The sequence below is a fragment of the Aspergillus undulatus genome (assembly GCF_047715775.1).
Source record: "Aspergillus undulatus strain CBS 261.88 unplaced genomic scaffold BDV17scaffold_32, whole genome shotgun sequence".
Taxonomy (NCBI): domain Eukaryota; kingdom Fungi; phylum Ascomycota; class Eurotiomycetes; order Eurotiales; family Aspergillaceae; genus Aspergillus; species Aspergillus undulatus.
Genome location: NW_027396636.1, coordinates 309,336 through 329,128, shown reverse-complemented (window position 1 = coordinate 329,128; position 19,793 = coordinate 309,336). Strand labels below are relative to the sequence as shown.

The 19,793-nt window shown below is 52.1% G+C and overlaps 8 protein-coding genes across 8 annotated transcripts; 3 read left to right on the top strand and 5 right to left on the bottom strand.

Annotated features, from left to right (window-relative positions):
- Nucleotides 1-1,305, top strand: BDV17DRAFT_292445 (uncharacterized protein; the record flags this gene model as incomplete). The annotated part of the gene is made up of 4 exons (XM_073762368.1): nt 1-274; nt 348-803; nt 875-993; nt 1,048-1,305. 4 exons carry the CDS (start codon nt 1-3, stop codon nt 1,303-1,305), a joined length of 1,107 nt encoding a protein of 368 aa, XP_073614537.1.
- Nucleotides 1,306-1,909: 604 nt separating this feature from the next.
- Nucleotides 1,910-4,314, bottom strand: BDV17DRAFT_266278 (biotin--[acetyl-CoA-carboxylase] ligase BPL1). Its single transcript, XM_073758257.1, has 5 exons — nt 4,173-4,314; nt 3,486-4,122; nt 2,868-3,440; nt 2,551-2,822; nt 1,910-2,502 (listed from the first exon to the last, which is right to left on the bottom strand). The coding sequence occupies exons 1-5, from the start codon at nt 4,228-4,230 to the stop codon at nt 1,997-1,999; spliced, it is 2,046 nt and encodes a 681-aa protein (XP_073614536.1). The 5' UTR covers nt 4,231-4,314; the 3' UTR covers nt 1,910-1,996.
- Nucleotides 4,315-4,356: 42 nt separating this feature from the next.
- On the top strand, nt 4,357-4,745 carry BDV17DRAFT_292443 (uncharacterized protein; the record flags this gene model as incomplete). The annotated part of the gene is made up of 3 exons (XM_073762367.1): nt 4,357-4,421; nt 4,488-4,519; nt 4,582-4,745. The coding sequence occupies 3 exons, from the start codon at nt 4,357-4,359 to the stop codon at nt 4,743-4,745; spliced, it is 261 nt and encodes an 86-aa protein (XP_073614535.1).
- Nucleotides 4,490-6,258, top strand: BDV17DRAFT_122532 (putative mitochondrial genome maintenance protein Mgm101). Its single transcript, XM_073754031.1, has 4 exons — nt 4,490-4,519; nt 4,582-4,646; nt 4,746-5,656; nt 5,731-6,258. Exons 3-4 carry the CDS (start codon nt 5,076-5,078, stop codon nt 5,996-5,998), a joined length of 849 nt encoding a protein of 282 aa, XP_073614534.1. The 5' UTR covers nt 4,490-4,519; nt 4,582-4,646; nt 4,746-5,075; the 3' UTR covers nt 5,999-6,258.
- Nucleotides 6,191-10,150, bottom strand: BDV17DRAFT_266271 (serine/threonine protein kinase). Its single transcript, XM_073758256.1, has 2 exons — nt 8,812-10,150; nt 6,191-8,761 (listed from the first exon to the last, which is right to left on the bottom strand). Exons 1-2 carry the CDS (start codon nt 9,496-9,498, stop codon nt 6,518-6,520), a joined length of 2,931 nt encoding a protein of 976 aa, XP_073614533.1. The 5' UTR covers nt 9,499-10,150; the 3' UTR covers nt 6,191-6,517.
- A 354-nt stretch (nt 10,151-10,504) lies between these two features.
- On the bottom strand, nt 10,505-11,239 carry BDV17DRAFT_292440 (NADAR family protein; the record flags this gene model as incomplete). The annotated part of the gene is made up of 2 exons (XM_073762366.1): nt 10,505-10,852; nt 11,027-11,239. 2 exons carry the CDS (start codon nt 11,237-11,239, stop codon nt 10,505-10,507), a joined length of 561 nt encoding a protein of 186 aa, XP_073614532.1.
- A 783-nt stretch (nt 11,240-12,022) lies between these two features.
- On the bottom strand, nt 12,023-13,294 carry BDV17DRAFT_282544 (phytanoyl-CoA dioxygenase family protein; the record flags this gene model as incomplete). The annotated part of the gene is made up of 1 exon (XM_073760217.1): nt 12,023-13,294. The coding sequence occupies one exon, from the start codon at nt 13,292-13,294 to the stop codon at nt 12,023-12,025; it is 1,272 nt and encodes a 423-aa protein (XP_073614531.1).
- A 300-nt stretch (nt 13,295-13,594) lies between these two features.
- On the bottom strand, nt 13,595-15,971 carry BDV17DRAFT_122687 (uncharacterized protein). Its single transcript, XM_073754032.1, has 3 exons — nt 15,656-15,971; nt 14,985-15,600; nt 13,595-14,924 (listed from the first exon to the last, which is right to left on the bottom strand). Exons 1-3 carry the CDS (start codon nt 15,719-15,721, stop codon nt 14,068-14,070), a joined length of 1,539 nt encoding a protein of 512 aa, XP_073614530.1. The 5' UTR covers nt 15,722-15,971; the 3' UTR covers nt 13,595-14,067.
- Nucleotides 15,972-19,793: the final 3,822 nt, after the last annotated feature.

Sequence of the window (19,793 nt, the reverse complement as noted above, 5' to 3'; positions counted from 1 at the left end):
ATGGAATCCTACAGCATGTTCCGCCTCCAACTAAGCTACCTCCTCAAAATTCCCATGACGAACCTGGCCCGCAAACTGGAAGAGAAAGAGGACCGCGACTTCCGTCGACTGGTCAGACGGTGCAAGAAACTCGGCTATGGCCGCTGCGAGAACGGTCCGGATGACGACAAAGTACCTGAATACTACAATCTCGAAAATGCAGGAGAGAAACTCACCCTCCAGAGGTGGGATACGGGGTTTGATATGAACATGGTTCAGGTCGCGAGGTCTATCTGTATGTCAAGGCACCCCAGATTTCAGATTCCAGAATTCTTTCGAGAATTTTGACTGACTGACTCACTTTCCAGACAACAACTGGAAAAGACTCGAATCACACAGCCTCCTCAAACACCCCAATAGCATCTTCATCCGCACCCGAATTGACATGCTCCTGCAAATAACCACGAACGAAGCTCGAGCACTCGCCCACGCCCACGACCAAAAGTGGTGGAAGCCAAAACTGAATCTCAAGCACATCACCTGCAAAAACGGCGACCACAAGCAAGAGCAAGACCAAAACGCCGTCAAAACTGAAAATTCCCCATACAACCCGCTCAAACTCCCCGGCGTCGACCTAATCAACCTCACCAGCAAGCGTCGACTCAGCATGCCGTATACGAGCAACGGCACGCGATACCATTTCACCGGGACGATTGACCATGTTGTTTTCTCGGGGGACCCGGAAGATCTTGATGCGAGCTTTGTTGTTCTGAGGGCGGAGAAGAGAGGTGAAGTCAGGGTTTGGACGGTGCTTAAGATGATGGGTGAGCCGACTATGTTCCCCAATGTCATTGCAAAGTGAAGTGAATGTGAGGCCAATATAATAATACAATAGCAATGATCCACCACGCCCGCAAAGTAGCCGGCAAGAACAATGGCAACGAGAGCGATATATACGGCCTTGCAACGGATAGCCACGAGTTTGCGTTTGCACATATTGATAGGAAGAGTCGTGTATGTTATACCCTTCTCATGAGTTCGAGTTCAACTAATGCTAACATGTAACAGTACTCCTGCTGGTTCCTAAATTGGGCCAAACATAACCGCGAAATCGTCACGCGCATCATGGAGATACTCGAGTTTGCGGGTGATCGCGCGAAGAGCGTCGTTAGGGCTCAGGCTCGAGCTCAAGCCCGCTCGAAGGGGAAGGCTACGGGGTTGACCTCGAATCTGACGGCGAGCCAGCTTACGGGGTGTCGCCTCTATCGCGAGGACGAGTTTATTTATCCAGCTTTGCAGGAGTCTACGGAGAACTATTTGGATTAGTTGGATTGAGATTGGGATTAGGATTAATCGCCACGTTGTGTATGCACTGATTGTAGTTGGAGTTGGGTTTGGGGGTTTGTATGCCAGGGCAGATGTCTGACTTATTATGTTTTGCTTTTTTTTGTTTTTGATTTGCTATGATTCTCTTCCATTCACGTTAACAAACCGTGTTGCTATTCTTAATGGATGCATTATTGCTCATGGCGTTTATCTACTTCATTGAAATGATATGGATCTATGTCTATTCTTTTTTCTCTACGTTGTCTGAAGCACGAAACTCAGACCCATAGATGTACTTGTGTCCCTGGTAACACTGCAAAATAAATAAATGAGCCTGAGCTCTCGGATCCGATACCATATCCCTACGATCCTCGGAGTGCGTGCCGAACTGTTATATTGTGAACCGGAGTATTGTTCCAGCTCAGTAGCCCCAGCGCTTATTGGCGGCGGACTACCCCATAGTGAGATTTCGACAGCGGAGGTAAAAATTGCGGAAGAGGATATACTTACTAGCATCCAGCTCTTTTAGTCTACGGACGTGGCGCTAAGGAAGGGAACTAAGGAAGAGGGTCGTTGAGGAGCTCCTCGGGAATCAGCAGTCATTCGATGTTCAATCGCTTGATTGTTCCTATATAGGTAGGCCAGCCAAGTAAATAGATATATTGGCACTGGCAGCCTAATATGAGTATGGTTAATTTACCTTCCTCTTCACAAGCCCCTTCATAAAATCAAAACTATTACTATCACTCTGCAACTGCCACACCCGTCCTGTAGCCCGATCATCCCACGAAAGCTCCTCCGCAAGCAAAAGGCCATAGTCACGGGTAACGCCCTTGATGCGCGCACGGGTTCCGCCCTCCGCTTCAAGCGTAACGATCTGATTTGTGTGAAGCCATGCATCGTAGTACATTTCTTCGAAAGCGCGGTCGAATCCGGTACGTAGGAACCGGGTATACAGGTCTTCAAAGACAGTCAGGATACGGGCGAGGAGCTTCTCGAGTGTTATGGGCGCCGCCTTGCGGCCTACGAAGCGGGCGGCGAGCGCGGAGAGGGAGGTTGTGGGGGAGGCGTTTGTGGCGTTGAGGCCGATGCCGACGACAGAGGTGTATTCGTTGCCGGAGTAGGTGGAGTTTATGAGGATGCCGCAGATTTTGGTGTATTGTTTTTTGTGTTCGGGTTGTTCGGGGTCGAGGGCGTCTGGTGGGTTAGTTAGCTTTGACTTGAGTGCGAGATGGGGTGACATACAGATGTCGTTGGGCCATTTCAGCTTGACTGGCATGCTGACGTAGCCTTCGTCGTAACTCTTTATACCTTGGACGATGGCTAGTGCCGCGAGGTATTGAACGAGCACGACTGGGGCGGTCTGCATCTTTTCCATGGGGTGGCGGATAATTGTTGAGAACATGAGAGACCCAGCTGGAGACACCCAGACGTTGGATCCTCGACCTCGCCCGGCTACTTGGGTCGTGGCGGTTGCAGTCGTGCCAACAGGGAGCTTGCTGAGGAGCTTAACGTTTCTGTTGATGTTAGCAAGTTTCCATGCTCTACAGGCACAGACTTACTTTTCGAGAATGGTATTTGTACTGGTGACGACTTCGCCATACAAAAGGTTTGAACCGAAGAGCGAAGCGCCCTCTTTTGATTGAGCTTGATAAGACCGGAGCTGGCTGAAGAATGCGTGATGATTGAAGTATGGTGTTGACTTCGCTGACGGCACATCATCATGAACTATTAAGCGTTTGACGATTGACTGGTAATCCACAATTCCTTCAGTTTGAGGCTGGGGCGAAGACTCCTCAGTTTCCGTCGGAAGGGACTCTGCCACCGCACCCATATTGAATGTACCCCACCTTTCAATCTTAAAGATGTCGTGCTCGTCTTTGAGGTGTTCCCCATCGCCGACTAGTTCCTCGAGCGATTTCAGCACTCGTTCTGCATCACCAGTTGATAAAGAAGAGAAATGCAAAGACGATAGAGAGGGCACATGCGTTGTATCCTGCGCTACCTGCAAGCCCAGCTTTGACAGGCAAGCCTTCAAGAAGTCAGTTCGGGCCTTGTCATCTGCGGCTAGAGCCCCGACAACTTCAGCGTACTCTGGGCCCCCAGCTCTAGGATCGAGATTGGCGGCGGCGAATCTGCCACATTAGCGCACGCCTTTAACTGGGTAGGCCCATACTCACTCGGGATGCGGACCAGTCAAGATAGCTGCACCATCACCGACAGGACAATACACCACGGCGGCAGCGCCAGAACCAGGATTCACATTGAGACGCTCCGCGTAGGTCGCGAGGACCTCGACACCCTTATCCGCGAACGAGGGCGCGTCAACAAACACCCCACCACCATTATAGTAAGACCTAAAGTTCGCCGGAACAACACCAGAGCTCAGCGCCTCCTTCGAAACCGTCAACTCCGCAGCCCGCGCGCCAGCCTCACTATGGTAGACGAAGCCCTTGAACGCCCCGCCGCGACAGATCCCAGGGTAGAAGGCAAGCTCGCGATCGCCAATGACCTCCATAGTCTTATCGCCGACTTCAAACTCGCACCGCTTCGTTCCGTAGTATCCCCCCGCGCAGAAACCAAAGTATGCCCCGCCGCGGCGGACGTATTGCTCAATTCTGCGGTTCCCGGCGCCGTTGAGCGCACGGCAGTAGCCTAGATCGGCACCTCCGGGGACAACGAATAAGGCGCAGGTGAGTGTCCAGGGCTCTTTGATGAGCATGTCTGCTGTAACGGGGATCACGGCATAGTGGGAGGCAAGGAGGCGGCGGAGGGTGTAGAGGGCGTGACGGACGGATTCGACGGTGGTTCCATCTCCTGGCAGATAATCAGTAATGTCAATCTAGAATTACTACCTTTGCGCATACCAGAGTAGACGAGCACATTGACTTTCTTGCCCGTGGTGTTGGGGTTTGTCGTCGCCATCTTTCTTGCCGCGGGGGATTGTCAATTGGACCTCGGAAGTCCGAAGAACTGACGATAAGATCCAAGATCGCGCTTGGACTCACTCAACCTTCTTGCCCTTCGGCTACAATCGGCCTGTCAATCGCAATGATTTCGAAACGAGAAGAGAAGCCCAAAGTTGCTGCAGACGACGACGACGAGCCGGATGACTGGTAAGAGTCAAATTTCAGGTTCCTTTTTTTTGTTCATCGCGTGATACTGACCGGGGTAACTCGTAGGGACAAGCGCATCTTCAGCACCGGCTGCGCAGGTACAGTCACATCAACCATACATTTACTGTCGCAAGAACTTTTCTGACAGAGATATCTTCAGTGGAACAAGACAAGCTGAACGAGTGCTACTGGGCGAAGAAGGACTGGAGGGCTTGCAAGGACCAGGTCAGCTACCTTCACCACCTCGTCTCCCTTCTACCACCCCGAAACCCTCCATTGAGGGACATCTGCCTGTGCTTCTGTTTATCTGACTTGTTCAACTAGATGGAACTGTTCCGCCAATGCTGGAAGCGTCAGGGAAACGACGTCCGTACCCAGAGCAAAGACGCGTGAATTCTCGCCTGCCCCAACCATTTAATCGCATCCTCCGAACGCATACTCTGTACAATATCTATGACTGCGCATTCTGTATAATAGAACTCTTCTCCAGACAACCGTCTTCGTCCGCTCATGAATTAATCCTCTCTCTAAATCCGGCCGACTTGTTTCATATCACGTGACCATCTCTCAAGCTCAGTCCAGCTTCAAGCTTCAGCTTCCACCTCCGCCACATCCCATTCATCCTTCCTCCCACAAGATCTCAATTTCAGCATCATGATGTTCCTTCGCTCCCTACAAGCCGCGGAGCCCCTCCTCCAGCGAGTAACAATCCGCATCGCGTCCCGCACCGCCACTCAAACCACCGCAGTCCGAACATTCACGCAGCGCGCCGCGCCCTCCCAAAACGCCCAACCACCAACAACACCAAAGCCCACCTCACCAACCCCCTCCCCAACTCAATCATCTCAATCCCCCTCCGCCGCGCGCGCTGCGTCAATAGCAACCCAGCCAACCCCCACCTCGTCGACAACCCCCAACATCTCCAAAACTGGGCTCTCCGACAAACCTCTCGAGCTGGACTCCGCCCCCGCAGAACTAATCGACTGGACGCGGTCCTTCCACGGTCTCTCGGCGGAGCCGTTTCCCAAGGAAGTCGCTGAGATTTTACTCGCCGAGACGGACCCCGAGGAAGTCGAGATCAAGCCCGATGGCATACTGTACCTTCCTGAGATCAAGTACCGCCGGATTCTGAATCGGGCGTTTGGACCGGGCGGGTGGGGGCTTGTTCCGCGGAGTGAGAGCATTGTTACGCCGAAGACGGTTACGAGGGAGTATGCGCTTGTTTGTAATGGGCGGTAGGTTTATCATTTTCCCTTCTCCTCCCTCTTAAGAACATACATCACTCATTATATCCGTTTGGTTGGAATAGACTCGTCTCCGTAGCCCGCGGCGAACAAGACTACTTCTCTCCCGACGGCATCCCCACTGCAACAGAAGGGTGCCGCAGCAATGCGCTGGTTCGATGCTGCAAGGATCTAGGAATCGCCAGCGAATTGTGGGATCCCCGGTGGATTAGGAAGTACAAGGCGAAGTATACGCGCGAGGTCTTCGTGGAGCATGTCACTACGAAGCGCAAGAGCAAGATTTGGACGAGGAAGGATGATCCTGTTTCTTATCCTTGGAAGGAGACGAAATAGATAGGTTCAAGGGGGCTGGGATTTGATTTAGGACGGGAGTTCAGAAGGGTAGAAGGGATAGCAGACGCGCTTTGTTAGTGAGTAGTGTACGATAGATGTTCTGGTTCTGGTCTTCCTCTGGGAAGGGATAGATGGGTTCGTTTGCTGATACTGTAGAACATTTGTTACTGGGCTGTACGATAGGTTTAAACTGATGAAGAGATCTCCGATGCATTGTTTTTAAAACCACCGAAATAGTTTAATTCGATCTGATATCACCGTATCCTGTCTGGTAGTACTCAGTGATCCGTATCAAGAAATCATGTCTAGAGTAAAATCTTCCACATGTATCCTCCACCCATACATAATCCATCCTGAACAAGAACTCCATCATTTTCCACTTTTAATACGCAACCCTGAAAATATAAGAAAAAAGAAAAGAAAAATAGAGACCGTAACGTAGTATCAGTAAGTAGGTAGGAAATCATATCATATCACATCTCATGATAAATGAATGAAATGGAAGCCCCAGCGCTACCCTTACAACCGTCTCGACTCATAATGCCTCCTCTGCTCCTCAGTCATATACCGCGGATCGCGATCCCCGCTGCCCCTCGGCGACCCCGCAGCCGGCGTGGGCGCAGACTCATACACCTCAGGGAGAGGCTGAGACTGGCTGTAGCCATGGGTGCGGGTCTCGTAATCCGAGGGGTAAGCGTACGGTGACTGCTGCGCGTGCTGGTCTGACGGCTGAGCGCTAGTCGAGGACTGAGGCTGGTCGTGGAAGGTTGTTCCGGAGTAGGTAGGGCTGTATGGGCTAGTGGGTTGCTGGGGCTGGGACGGGTGCTGCTGTTGGGAATATACCGAGGACGAAGGTTGGAGTGGTGGAGGCTGGAGGTGAGCTGGGAGAGTCGAGGAGGGAAGGACGGGAGGACCGTCGGATTGCGTGGTGATTCCTGCGCGGCGACGGCCGGTGGATGCAGATGACATCCTGCGGTCTAGGGTGGAGCCGTGGTTTACGCTTAGGTGGCGCTCTGTGACGGGCGAGGAGACGGAGCCGGGGTAGTAGTCGTTGTCGCGGTGGCTGCTGGAAGGGGAGTGGGCGCGGTTGTAGGGGTCGTTAAGTGTGCTGTTGCTGTGGCCGCTGCCTGAGGTGGCTGCTGCACCGACGGCTGCGCTGGCGCCGGTGCCCGTGCCAAAGGTGCGACGCTGGACGGAGCCGGAGGGGCTGATGTCGACGCCTGTGGATTTAGAGTCCGAGGTGCGGCGCATGCCCTCGCTGGTGGAAGGCTGGCGGACGGGAGGGTTGTCGCCGTCGGGCTTGTCGTCGGTGCTGTCAGTGTCCTCGGCAGGTGTTTCTTCAGGGGCAGCGGCTCCAGGGGCGCGGATAGAGACCTTGCGAACGGCGGCGACGAGAGCACACATGAACTTGGTGCGGCGCGCAGCACGGACAGTTTCAATGGCCCAGTTGGATTTGTGGAAGAGGCTGACGGTGAGCTCCAGTTTGTCTAGAGCGCCGACACCATTGACGTCGATGCCAACGTCTGGCTGGAAGTCGCGGCTGTTCTCCTTGTCGCGGACGAAGATTTCGATTTCCTCCTTCAAGGCCTGAATTTCGTCTTGCGTAGTGTCAAAGCTCACATCAAGAGTTAGCCTCTCCTGCATAGCAGAGGAACGGGAGTAGTTGTCAATCCAGATGGTGTTGAGAACGACATTCGGAATCTGGGTAACACGGTTGTCATTCACGTTGCGAAAGACACTGTAAAGCAACGAGATACGCTCGACAATGTACGGCTTGCTATCAATTTCCACGCGGTCGCCAATGTCAAAGGGGTGCTTGACGAACAAGAAGATACAGGAACCAAGGACTTCTTGAGCGGTGGTAGCGAAAACGAAAGACATGGACAGAAGGGTAGTAGCACCAGCAGCAATAACTGTACCGAAGCCACTAGTGACAAAAGAGAGGAAAACGAGAAGAGCAATGATAAAGGCAACCGTCGCCAGGAGGTTGTCCAGGACGTGAATGGCCTGGTCGACATCGTGCATGCTGTGGTTTAACGTCTTGCGGGTGCGTCCAATCTCGGAGATGGCCAGAATGATCTCGTCCAGACTAATATCGCCATTTCCGTCACGGTCCAGAATCGCGAAACATTCGTCAGCTTCGGCCTCCTTTCCAGCTCCAAGGACTTCGACGACATCATCTATGAACAGGGCCTCGCGGCCTTCAACCACAAATGACATCCAGATTCGTCGAGCCAAAGCCTCGGTGGAGCGTTTCCGCTCGAGCGCTTCGCTGACGACGGCACGGGCAGACCCAGAATTAAAAACTTGCTTGCCGGTAATTTCTTGAGCAACATCGCCAATTGCACCAGTGATTTTGTTCCCGACTCGACCGACATTCTGGCCAACACCACGGATGAAACGCAGGGGCGCAATAGAGCTGGAGCGCGAATGACCGCCTCTACCTTTCTCTGGAACACCGAGAAGGATCGAGTCGGAGATGATCGCATCATCGTCTCGGAACTCTTTGCAGTACATGGGAAACATAGCGCGGGAGGCGTCGTAAAGTACTCCAATCAGGTAAATGTTGCGCTTGGACTCCTTGATTCTGGTGTCGAACTGCTTGCGGTGGTAACTGATAGAGATAAGCTGGACAAGAGTCTTTTCACCGAGGAAGATAAGCGCGCAGACCAAGAAAGCAAAGAGAACGTTCTTGACCGACTTCTCCCAGCTCTTGGTCTCGGTATCGCCTTCACGTGTGTTCCTAGGGTTGTAGACCATAATCTGTTTTTGTCAATGAGCCACTTTCCAAGTATATTGAAATCATGACCTACCGGCAGGAACGTGACAAGCGAAACAACCATCCATAGCACAGTCGTGATGGGAATTTCCAAGTTCCGCAGAATGAGTGCATACTTTCTTGTTCCGGAGCTGACAATTCCAGAAAGGAACTGGAAGACGAAAGGAATGATTTTGGCAACAAGCTTACACACCCATAGCGACACCCAGACAACCTCAATCCAGCAGAAGAACCAAGGCAGAGATACACCACCAATCTTCGCATACGGGGCGGCAGTTGCGCCAACAATAATCGGAATAGCAAGGAGAGCAGCAAGCGGAGCGATATAGATCATATAACGAGTGACGACTGAGAAATTGAGAACAGACTGGTAAAATCGTCCCAGACGAGTGACCGTTCCATCCTCTGGCTCCTCTGCCGAACGGCCCGTCAATGCCCTCCGTCGACGTTGGCCAAAGCCATGTGAGCTCGGCGGGGACGATTCTAAACCGTCCTTTTCACCATTAATTCCAGTATCTCCAGAGTAAGCACCACCCGAGGGCGAGGCGGGAATGTTTGTGCTATTGTTGCGCGCGCCGGTTTGTCCTCGACTGCCCACGTTCTGCAATGGGATATCAATAGTGACGTCGTTGGGATTGTGATTGCCGTGCATGCTGTCGGGGATTTGCTGGAAGCGATGGGACGACAGACGCTTCTCTGCGAGTCCAGGCCGGCCAGGCATTGAAGATGAGAGGTAAAGACTGACAGCTAGAGCAGCAGCTAGCTGGTGTTAAACGGGAGAGCGACCTCAGGGCATAAAGGAGCGGAATAGTGTGAGGGGGATCAACTAGTGACTTCTAACCGGGAGTTAGACTAAGTTAATCTTTGAAGTGGCCCTCTTAAGAGACAAATGATTTGAGAATCGCGGATCTGGTGGAGAGCGAGCGAGGTGAGAACGACTCAAGACGTGGGTCGTTAAGAGTCTCAGTCGCGTGAACTGATGCAATTGGCCCGTAAGGATCGTCGAGATGCGATGAAGTAAACGAAGGAAACGACAGTGAATTGTCAGAAAAGAGAGAACAATCAAGGAAGACTAAGTCTAAAAGGACGGCGGATGATAGAAAGTGACAGACTGACAGCCGGGCAAATTTTGACGGAGGTTTCACATTCAGCCCTGGAGTCCTCAACAGCCGGAGGTTTCATCTTCTTAGCAGACGCCACCCTCAGGAACGCCAACGATACCGACGACACCGACAGACATGCCCGAATTTTCTGACGCTCGCGAACCATGGGCGTGCGCGGCTTGTGCTGTGGAATCCTGGATTCCACTGCCATTCCTCTCCTGAGTCGCTCGGTGCTCGATCCCAGCGATGAAGCCACCGCACACGATAACTCGACAACATCTTGCGATCGCACTTGGATCGGACCCGTTGAGTTCACGCCGTGCTGCTTTTAATAGGGCGCACTCCACCCTGGCGCGTCCTTAGTGCGTGCACATCAACGCGCCATCCAGATCTTTTGGGCCTGTCTCGCCACCAGCGGGACTGAGAGCTCAAAATAGCCACTCCTGGACTTGCTTACCCAACATCACCATGATGGCATCACAGAGGTATATAAAGACTTATACTGCATGATTCAGGATTCAGAACTCAATTGAGCTAGTTACCCCTTTCTCTCACCCGCACCTAAGCATCCGCGCCGCCTCACAATGAGCATTTCCCAATCTATTACCTCCCCTCCAGCTCCCCTCATCCAGAATCTCCTGACTCCTCCAATCCAACTCCCCAAATGCAATCGGTCGAACTCCCCTCAACAAAAACCCTCTTCCCGCTTGCGAGATACAGTTGTTTCAAGTCCGCATCGACCTCCGCGCGCGCTACACAGCCGGCAACCACAATTGCCCTTGATGCCTTGTTCCACAAGTCCTCGTTGAAATTCGGGACCTTGCGTCCGAGTGACTCTTGCGCTTTGAGCGAGCTCGCGCGCATGATTTGGCATAATGCTGATTCCCAGAGTTGGTTTCGACTTGGTCGGTGTTGCTGTCGGTTGAGCGCGGCTAAGACTGTGACTGAGATTGAGACTGAGAGCGTGATTTCCTAGCCACATATAACATCTCGCTCCGAATCCCATCAGAACCCGCGCCATTATCCTCAATAACCCTCTCACCTAGCCATATCGAGTCCCGCTCTAAAAGCCACGCTTTCATCGCCATCATCCACTGCTCGCCGCGACCAAAGCGGGAGGACTTAAAAGAGACGCGTTGATATCACGTTCTCCGCTGGGTGCGGGATATTCAAGGCGTCTAGGTGAGCAAGACATAGCTCCAGAGCGCGCGCACCGCTAAAGAGTACCGGACTCGCATACCAATTTGATAGGATGCCGCGGAGGAAGTAGATGTGGGTGTCTGTTACGCGGATGTCGGGGTTCGCGAGGTGGTCGCTGGTTGAGGTCTCGGGTTTGGTTGGGGTTTTGTCTCGAGGCATGCTGGGTACTGTTTGACACGTAGACGTTTAGAGAGGACTTGAAAGGGTGAGTACCAGGGTTGCAGACATAAAGGAGTGAGGGTTCCCCGTTGATATATTCGCAGGGGAGTTAACTGCTCGTCTCAAATCCGAAGGTGAGTCAAGCAAGCTCCGTGGCGCAGCTACAGTCCCAGCCCCGGCAGGGCTCATTGTCAACCTTATTGCTCCGTCTATCATCCAACCCTTGAGTCGATTTGAGCTCACGAGTTATGAGTAATGACACCATCGCGAGTTCGCAACGACGTTCCGGATTCAGACTCTGGAGCTGGACGATAAAATTCAGTGCTTTTGTAGGCATTGACAACGCTACTCAGAGCTGCCTACATTCAGATAATGAGTCCGTACCTATCCTATACTCAGGCCAGACATCGGCAGGATCTACGTATATTGACCCTCGCGGCTGCCTTTCCATCTTGCTTGCTGCATATGTCCATGTCCTATGTCCTACCTACCAGTTAGCTGGTTACTTACTCTTACAGAGTTGTGTCAGACCCACTTAGGGTTCGATTGCGTAAGACAAGAGTATAACGACCAGAAAGAAGGGTGCGGCCCTGGATACTAGCACCGGGCAGTTCAGTCCTCATTGCGTACAGCACACGTCTGGGCTGAAAAAAGCATTGTCATGACATTCAAGGCTTTAATACCATAAAGCACCCGCAATAGTATGCACCTTACGCTAAAACATACAGACAGGACATTCAAATCCACACCTGGCAGCAGTCCAGCTACCAGATCACAGACAACTCACAAAGTAGCAGCTGCCGAATCCCTAACCAGCTTTCTCAGCTCCTCCATCACAGTGTCCCTGTCCCAGCCCTCTTTCAATCCCCTTGCCAGTAACTGCTGCTCACTCTCGGGCGCCATCCCATCCGGCGCGGGTGGCCTCTGATCCAGATTCGTTGGAAACGGATACCCCTCACCAATCGCTCTCACCAACGCATCCAACTCCGCATCTAACCCCCCAGCAGCCCGGTACTTTTTCACAAATTCACCCCAGCACTTCTCTACAATTGGCACCGCATCAATCGACTCCATTGTTTTCCCCAAGGCGCAGCCAATCTGTAGCAGGTTAGCCTTGCGGTGGAAGCCCTCGTCCGCAGCTGGTTCGGTCTCGTTTGCCCCAGCAGCGTGGAATACAGCTGGATTGAAGAATAGACCATCTCCCAATGACAACGGGAGCGCCACGTAATTCTCCTGGAAGTACGCCCTGAAATCATCCCGACGCCAGGCAAGGTACCCCGGCTCATAAGTCTGACTGAAAGGCAGGAAGCGTGTCGGACCACTTTCCTTTGGCATATCGCTATGCGCGACAGCCCCCTGGAGAGTAAAGTACTGACTCGCGCGCTGAATAGAGCGCGGGAAAGCAGCGCAGCTCTCCAAATCCTGGAATCCCAGGTGGTAATCCCGGTGACTATCCTGCGCCGCACCGCCAGGCTTCACTATATTTACCTGTGCCGTGACGCGGTATGCAGGGCCCAGCCAAGTCTCGCTGACGATCTTCAGCCACGGATTGCTGTAGTAATCCGTGAACGAGACCGGATCGGCAAAGGCATGTTTCGAGAACGAGTTCCAAATCCGATCGTTCTTCCCGCCCGCTGCGAAATGGTCGCCTGTTTTCCCGTTGCGCAGGCGCTCGTCGTCGATTATGGTCTGGAAGGCGGCGTTCGTTGCGGATAGAGTAGAGTTGTACTTTGAAACGTCGTACATGCCCTTTAGTACGAAGATGCCCGGTCCCGATTCGAGGATGTGGTACCATTCGTCTTGGAGGACGGTGGTCTGCGATGGATCTGTGGGGTTGAATGAGGGTGCGTTGTAGATGGGGATGTTGCTCTGTACGGTCGATGCTAGAGGGTATGTGGCTGGGTCTGTTGTCTGCGAGCAGATCTGCTGGAAGTCGGAAAGCGAGACGGAGGTCTCTTTGTGGAATACTCTGCTGCTGACTGTAGGTGTCTGTCTGGATCCCGCGTTGCCATTGGCAAGGCCGTTGGTTTGTGTTTCGGTTCGGGTTTGGGTCATGGTGCTTGACATCGTCTCAGACCTTCGTAGGAGGTCAACTAGGTATAAAATAGAGATGATATTTCGTTGTGTTATCTGGCGGCAAAGGTGCGGGGGAAACCCCGGGAAGGGTATAAATAAAATCAATGGACAATAAATTCCGAGTCGCGTTCGGAAACACCACCGAGTCGTCAACGAGCAGCTATGTTTACCCCACTTTTTCCAGATAATGACATATAAGAATTTAGGATACTTGATAAACGCGTAAATGTTTATATACTGAGTATACGTCAATGGTAATCTGAGTTGAGTGCCGAGTACTTTGTTGAGACTGCATGTAGAGGGCAGAGCGGAATCCTAATCCCGCCATGCAAAATATGTAGTTGTATACAATGTTCCTTCCAAAGCAGCAACAATACCTCACCGCAAATGGGCAGCCTTTTCCAGAGACGCAAAAGAGTCAGCGTAAAGAATTGTGTAGAAACGGTATCAATCGCATGCAATCATTCATTCATTGGAAGCCACCAGAGCCACTGGGAGTGCTATCTATGTATAAGCTAAGCTAAGCTAAGCTAAGCAAGGCCCAATCTGACCCCAGAGAGATAGGGCGAGGCGAGATAACGGGAGACGAGGTAAGGCGAGGTGTTTGTGATGTACTCTGTGGTATTAATAAAAGCAAGACGAATGCAATGGCTATGTATGACAACAATCGAATTTCGGATTGGAGGCAAGAGTCCGTCAAATTTGCAACTGCAAATGCAAGTCACCAAATATTAAGTATGCTGTTCTGTTCGCTATGCATCAACCGCGATCTCAACAGAAACATCCCCCTCGACATCCGATACCAACGGTGTATTCGGTGCCGTGCGCTCAATTGCGTTTGATTCGCTGAGGGTAAGCGGGTTCTCTGTCAACGTCTGAAACAGCACATCTAGTTCGCCGTCAACTGTAAACAATATTTTCAAGAGCACGCTTTGTCGCCCGGGACTCGAGTCTTCTGGGTTCCGCGTATGACAGACAAAGATCCGCACGAGTGATCTGATGTACTCGTCTGTGGATGGGTCTGATAGTTTGTCGAGTCCGTCGATGACACACATCAGCAGCGGCGGGGCGTAGTATAGCAGGGTGTCGATTAGAGAGAGGACCTCTTTCCATGAGGCGAGGGTGCCGTCGAGGAGGGTAAAGTTTTCGGCTTTGACAGTGTGCGTGGAGGAACCGTTTAGGACGGGGGGGAGGTATTCAAGTAACTGACGGATGAGGCTGTAAACGAGGGCGATGAGGCCTGCTTGAAACGCGGTCATTCCCTCTTTTGTTGTTTGCTGCGGGGAGCAGAAGAATGTAATGATGGGGGATTTGGTGTCTTGCGCGAGGTTTGCGTAGCATGCCGATATCTGGCCGGCATGACTAGTGAAATAGGGAGTACCACTGGCATTTGGAAAGCTTCCGATGGCGAGGATTTGAGAGTATGTGTCCGTCGCCCATTGCTTTAGTGTTTCGATGACGTTTGCTCCCACAACTATGTCTGTGCCTGGATCATGACTCCCTCTTTGGCCGTTGTGATCAAAATATTCTTGAAGGTGTGCTGAAGCGGCTTGTAGCTCGACTCGGTTGTACTTGTGCTTGTGTTTTTCTGAGGGCGTGGCAGGGATGACTTCAAAGACCATTGTTAGTCTTCATCACAATTTCGGGTAACTGCAATGGGTCAACTTACGGAGATCTTGTCCAGGGGCCGTTGTGAGACAGACAATAGCGCTCTTCTGCTCGCCGTCTGGTCGTAATTGCCGACTTGCTGCATCGGACATCTGCGACAGAAGTAGCCCTCTCTCATCTCGCAGTTTCGATCGTTCTGCTGCGCTCAGTTGAATCTCCCAGATCAACAGCCGCATCAAGGCATTCTCAGCCGCAAACCGCCTGTCGGTTTTTTGCCGACCTATTTGGCTCAACCTGGCGTTCTCCCATAGGTATAGATCAGCATGTTGTATAAGCATACCATTCCGGTCACCATCGCTATCGTATGGGTCCTCAGTGTCGACAAAGTCGTGCATAAACCCTTTTGCAGTATTCCATATTGTTGCAACTAGGTTGCGGAGGTTATGGTACACATCTTCATGGTGGCTTTGTAGCAATCGGCACTTGAACCGCCTGGCGTACCAGTCAATCAGTTCGGCTAGAAAGAAGAAAAAGTGCGAATAGAATTGAGCGATCGATGAGGTAGATTCGTTGGTGAGCTGCAGCGGCTCGTTGAATTCTGAGACATAGATCGACCGGTTAACTTTGACCAGGGCTTTCATCACTCCGTTCATGACTCGTGGATACCCTGAGGAAGCCTGTCTCGCGATACAGTCAGTAGCAGATAATGAAATGCTAGCAGGTCCAACTCACTTTGATGATGGATTGCAAGGTGCCGTAGAGGAGAGCAGAGTAATACTGGTGACTAGGAAGAGCCATTAACAGCGCTTTGTGCGAATCAAGCGTGGCCGACAAGACATCGCAGAGAGCGATGGAACGACTGTAGAGCCGTTGCTGTGGACTAGCCGCCCATCCAGCTTGAAGGTCGCGGACCAGAGCCTGAACATCTTGAGCAGTCTGTGGGCGTTCCACAAAAGCAACCTGATCCGAGAGGGGAAGCAGCTCTTGCAAGCGCTTCCAGGCCTTTGCAAGCTCATTGTACTCTATATCAAGAGTCGCAATAGCAGGGTGTCTGTACCGTCAGTTTAGCTATAAATGCTGCTTGTGGGCGTCGCGGGCTGGCAGCAAGACGAGGATATTAGGCTAGCAGGGACCAAAGAAGCACGTTGGTACTTACGGAGATGGATGCCGCACATCGAATCTCTTCTTCCAGTATACGGCTGGAAATTCCCCGTCCTCCGCAGCCGGGTTGGCGATGATGGGGCTCATTGTGTAGATTGATGCAGGACGAGGGCAGACTCGTCGACTGGGCCGTCACGATCATGCCAGGGGTTGAAGGGTAGAGAGGGGACTGAGCCACTCAGCATCAGCAAGAGGACACTGAGAGGTACTGGGATCCCTTTCACTCCTACAGTTGGGCAGCCTGTTATCTGATGGTGATGGAACGCATTGTGGTTCTTCTTTCAGATTCCGCGGGAGGCCCGCTCGGGGTTCTTTGTTCCTGTTGGATGGAGTCCTCCAGAAACAACGAGCGGAGCAGGGAAGGCCAGCGATGGGATGGGATGAATATGAAAAGAAAAAAGAGGAATTCTGAAACACGACAAAGACCGGTAATTAGTTCCACGGAACGGCTGTTGGTTGAGAGGAACGGCGAGAGTGGGAAGGAGAAGGGTTGCAGTGGCAGTGGCAGTGGGAAGAGCCTGACAAGTTGACGGCGGAAAAGTACGAAAGTCACACCAGCAGTGGTCCAGAGCTTAGTTTCAAGGTCTCTGCTATAATAATGCTTGTTATGGCCATTTACCGTCTATTAATCGTGCCAGAGCACTTTTTTGGAGAGATTTAGCATGGGAGTCCAGGCATGTGCCTGCGTTGATGCGGCGCTTCCCTCACAGCCCAAGCCCAACAGTCCCTGTGATTGTGCTTGTTTGGTCTATATTGCGCTGCCAATCACTCTCAGTGCTCTGTTGCTTCGATTCGGCCCTCCTCTGCTCAATCGGCTTTGTTGAACAGTATTGATATTTTCAGAAAACAGAGACAGAGAGAGAATGCGAAAGATCAAGGCGATGGCGGACAGACTGCCAATAGCTGATGGACCTTGCTGCAGGCAAAGGTCGAGGCCCCGAATGGAACGAGTGCAAGCGGGGATGGAGGGCCACTGTGAACCAGTCAGCGGGTCCAGAGTCCAACCGCCCCGGGCTGGCCATTTCCCTTTTCTGCTCTCTACAGACTCTTCACACTCAACTTCTTGCCATTTCCACTGCACCAACAACACCACTGCACTGCTGCTCATATAGCCATATTATGTCAACTTTTCGCCTCTGTAAAGCATCTGACATGGTCATCTCTCCTGCCAGGTCATCCACCTGAATCGCTCAGCTGCTCTTCTCATCTCGTCCTGTGTCGTCCTTATCCAGGTTGGTAATGATAAGCGTCTTACTGGCGTGGCTTTTTCTCTCTCTTCCTTTTGCTCTCCACTCTTTATCTTCGTCCCTCCACCTGGAGGATGCCATATTTGCGGCACTGTCACTGGGATCATGGATGTGCAAGGAGCTGGATCTGGGACCTGGAGGCTGGAACACCCCAGACTCTCCCGTCAGCCTCCAATTCCGAAGTCCGAGGCAGAGTTTTCACATCTGTTGACTCTTCTGCCGTTGATCGTTTTGTTCCAACTGGATGTATCACCACAGCTTCGCTCTCGCCACTGCGCGGTGCACCGGACAGTCAACGTTCCTTCAAAGTGGCTTCAGCACACAGACCAACTGCTGGCCACCGACGGTCTGGGCCCAGTCCGCCCCGCCGTCAAGCGCAACTGCTGGGGAATCTCCCCTTCTCCGGTAGTCCGGAGTAGAAGCTGGGGCCAACAATGCTAGAGCTCAACATCAAACAGCCAACAATTCCTAACACTGCCAAAAGTGCCAATCTCAAACTGCCAAATCCCGGCGGGATCGTCCAAGCTTTAACCCTATCGACGATTAACATAGAGTAGGTCCCCACTGGCCGCTTTGCGACCGAGCCGCGAAGTGTTACTAGCTGTACTTGATAAGAGCTCCAGCTCAAGGGCTTTCCCCCTCCGGAGTATTCTGGACCTGCTGCACCTGGATAATGCCCATCCTGATTCAGCAGTGTCTGAAGGATAGCTCAGCCTGAACACGAATCAAAGGGTTACACAACACGTTCATACAACGCAACACGACAGATTGGACCCTTCTAGCTACCCATCACTCCATTGGAGTCTACCCCTGGATTTCTTGTCCAGCGCATCCTCGGCTGATCCATAAGGCGCGCCAGGCTGAAACAAATTTGAACGCCGACGATGCATCATCACGCCTCAAACACTCTTTGGATGAGGACGCCACAGCTTCTTGGTTCAAGAGTCACTATTTCCTTGCGGGTTGCTCTTATGACCGGGAATTGAGACAGCCGACGAAGGCAGTCGACGTATCCATGGACCTACACGAGAACAAACGCCTGCTGCAACTACTATGAACGATTTGCTTATTCGCAAGGATAGTGGACACTCGAACTGCGACGATCGTCATCCAAACGAGCCATTTGTGACCTTGCTCAAACCATCCATGATTTGAAGTTCATCATAAAGCGCGGGCTATTCCACTGGAACTTGCTGGTTGTTCTTAGCAAACATGAATCAGGAATGCCGCTATGCTCGGATGGCTAGCACGAGTTTGAGGCACTGGTGAACGAACCAAAAATAACAGACGGTCAACTGAGGAGGGAAATGGCGCGTACAAGACGCCATGGGCGGTTTGGCTAATTGGCGGCGTGTGTCGTGTTTAAGAGTCTGATTGCTTGCAGACTTGTTATTCTTGGAAGCCTCAAGGACTCAGGACAGGTGCGTTGCGATATCATCTAACATATTGAAAGGGACAGGGAATGTGAAGTTTGCGAATTCTGCAGACAATGTTCAGGAGGATCTGATGTCGTCCGGATTATTGCTTTGATAATGAAAGGGCAGTAGCCGACGCACGGTCGCCGAGATGATGCCTGCGAGATGACAAAACAGGAAGATCTACTGGCGATCTATAAGCCCTGGCTCAACTTCCCATTAAAGCAATAAACCCTGCCTTGCTCATCCGCAGCTGCGGACGATGGCATCATATTTGGGGATTAGGGTAAGGACTGCCTTAAGAGGGAAATCGGACTTTGGTCTGGGCTGAACCTTCCCATGTCCGCTCGACAAGACATGCATGGAGCAACCCCACACTGGCGAGTCTGAAGTCCTACATATACATAGTACTTCCCTGTGAACTCCTAGAGTTGAGGTAGAAGACTTGCAAGAACGTAGCTCGTGCTCGTGTTCGTGCTCCTTTTGCGCGCCAAAGGTGTTGGACTTCCTCCCGAACCCTGAATCGCACCTCCACCTGGACGTTTGTCATATAGATTAACTATTCTTGAGTCAAGATACCCTGCCTTAACTGTGATTACTGACTTTTTGATAAGCATGACTCCGATCCCGGAGAGCGGTCGCTGATCATTCGTGCGGAGTGACGACTGAGGAAAGATAACGAGCGAGCTCGGGATCTGGTCTTATATCTGGAAAGTTCAAGCCGGGAAGGACGTAGAACTACGACTGTGCAGCAGCATGGTAGGGGCTGATCATATCATGATCGACAACCTAACTGTCCTCGTGCTCGAAAAATGCATGCTTGACTTAACATGAACCGGGGTTCGGATTCCGGAAGTCAATCTCACGTGATACCCGGCTGAAAGGCTACAAGGCAACGAGGCAGCGTCTCTGGACATCTGGGCATAATCTTGGGCGCTGCTGCTTACGCACTCCCCACGTCACAGCCTTAGAAGAAACAATTGACAGCCGCAGTCACCGACCGAGATGAAATTCTCGATGATGACGGAAAGCCGATACATTCGATCT

Bases quoted from the DNA above. Each gene is read 5' to 3' on its own strand.
- BDV17DRAFT_266278 (XM_073758257.1), bottom strand. From the start codon at position 4,230: ATGGCGACGACAAACCCCAACACCACGGGCAAGAAAGTCAATGTGCTC. The intron at 3,441-3,485 runs GTGAGTATGGGC...CTAATGTGGCAG, and splicing joins TTGACTGGTCCGCATCCCGA to ATTCGCCGCCGCCAATCTCG. The intron at 2,503-2,550 runs GTATGTCACCCC...CTAACCCACCAG, and splicing joins GAAATGGCCCAACGACATCT to ACGCCCTCGACCCCGAACAA.
- BDV17DRAFT_122532 (XM_073754031.1), top strand. From the start codon at position 5,076: ATGATGTTCCTTCGCTCCCTACAAGCCGCGGAGCCCCTCCTCCAGCGA. The intron at 5,657-5,730 runs GTAGGTTTATCA...TGGTTGGAATAG, and splicing joins GCGCTTGTTTGTAATGGGCG to ACTCGTCTCCGTAGCCCGCG.
- BDV17DRAFT_266271 (XM_073758256.1), bottom strand. From the start codon at position 9,498: ATGCCTGGCCGGCCTGGACTCGCAGAGAAGCGTCTGTCGTCCCATCGC. The intron at 8,762-8,811 runs GTAGGTCATGAT...TGACAAAAACAG, and splicing joins CGCTTGTCACGTTCCTGCCG to ATTATGGTCTACAACCCTAG.
- BDV17DRAFT_122687 (XM_073754032.1), bottom strand. From the start codon at position 15,721: ATGGCTCTTCCTAGTCACCAGTATTACTCTGCTCTCCTCTACGGCACC. The intron at 15,601-15,655 runs GTGAGTTGGACC...ATCGCGAGACAG, and splicing joins CCTTGCAATCCATCATCAAA to GCTTCCTCAGGGTATCCACG. The intron at 14,925-14,984 runs GTAAGTTGACCC...TGGTCTTTGAAG, and splicing joins GGCCCCTGGACAAGATCTCC to TCATCCCTGCCACGCCCTCA.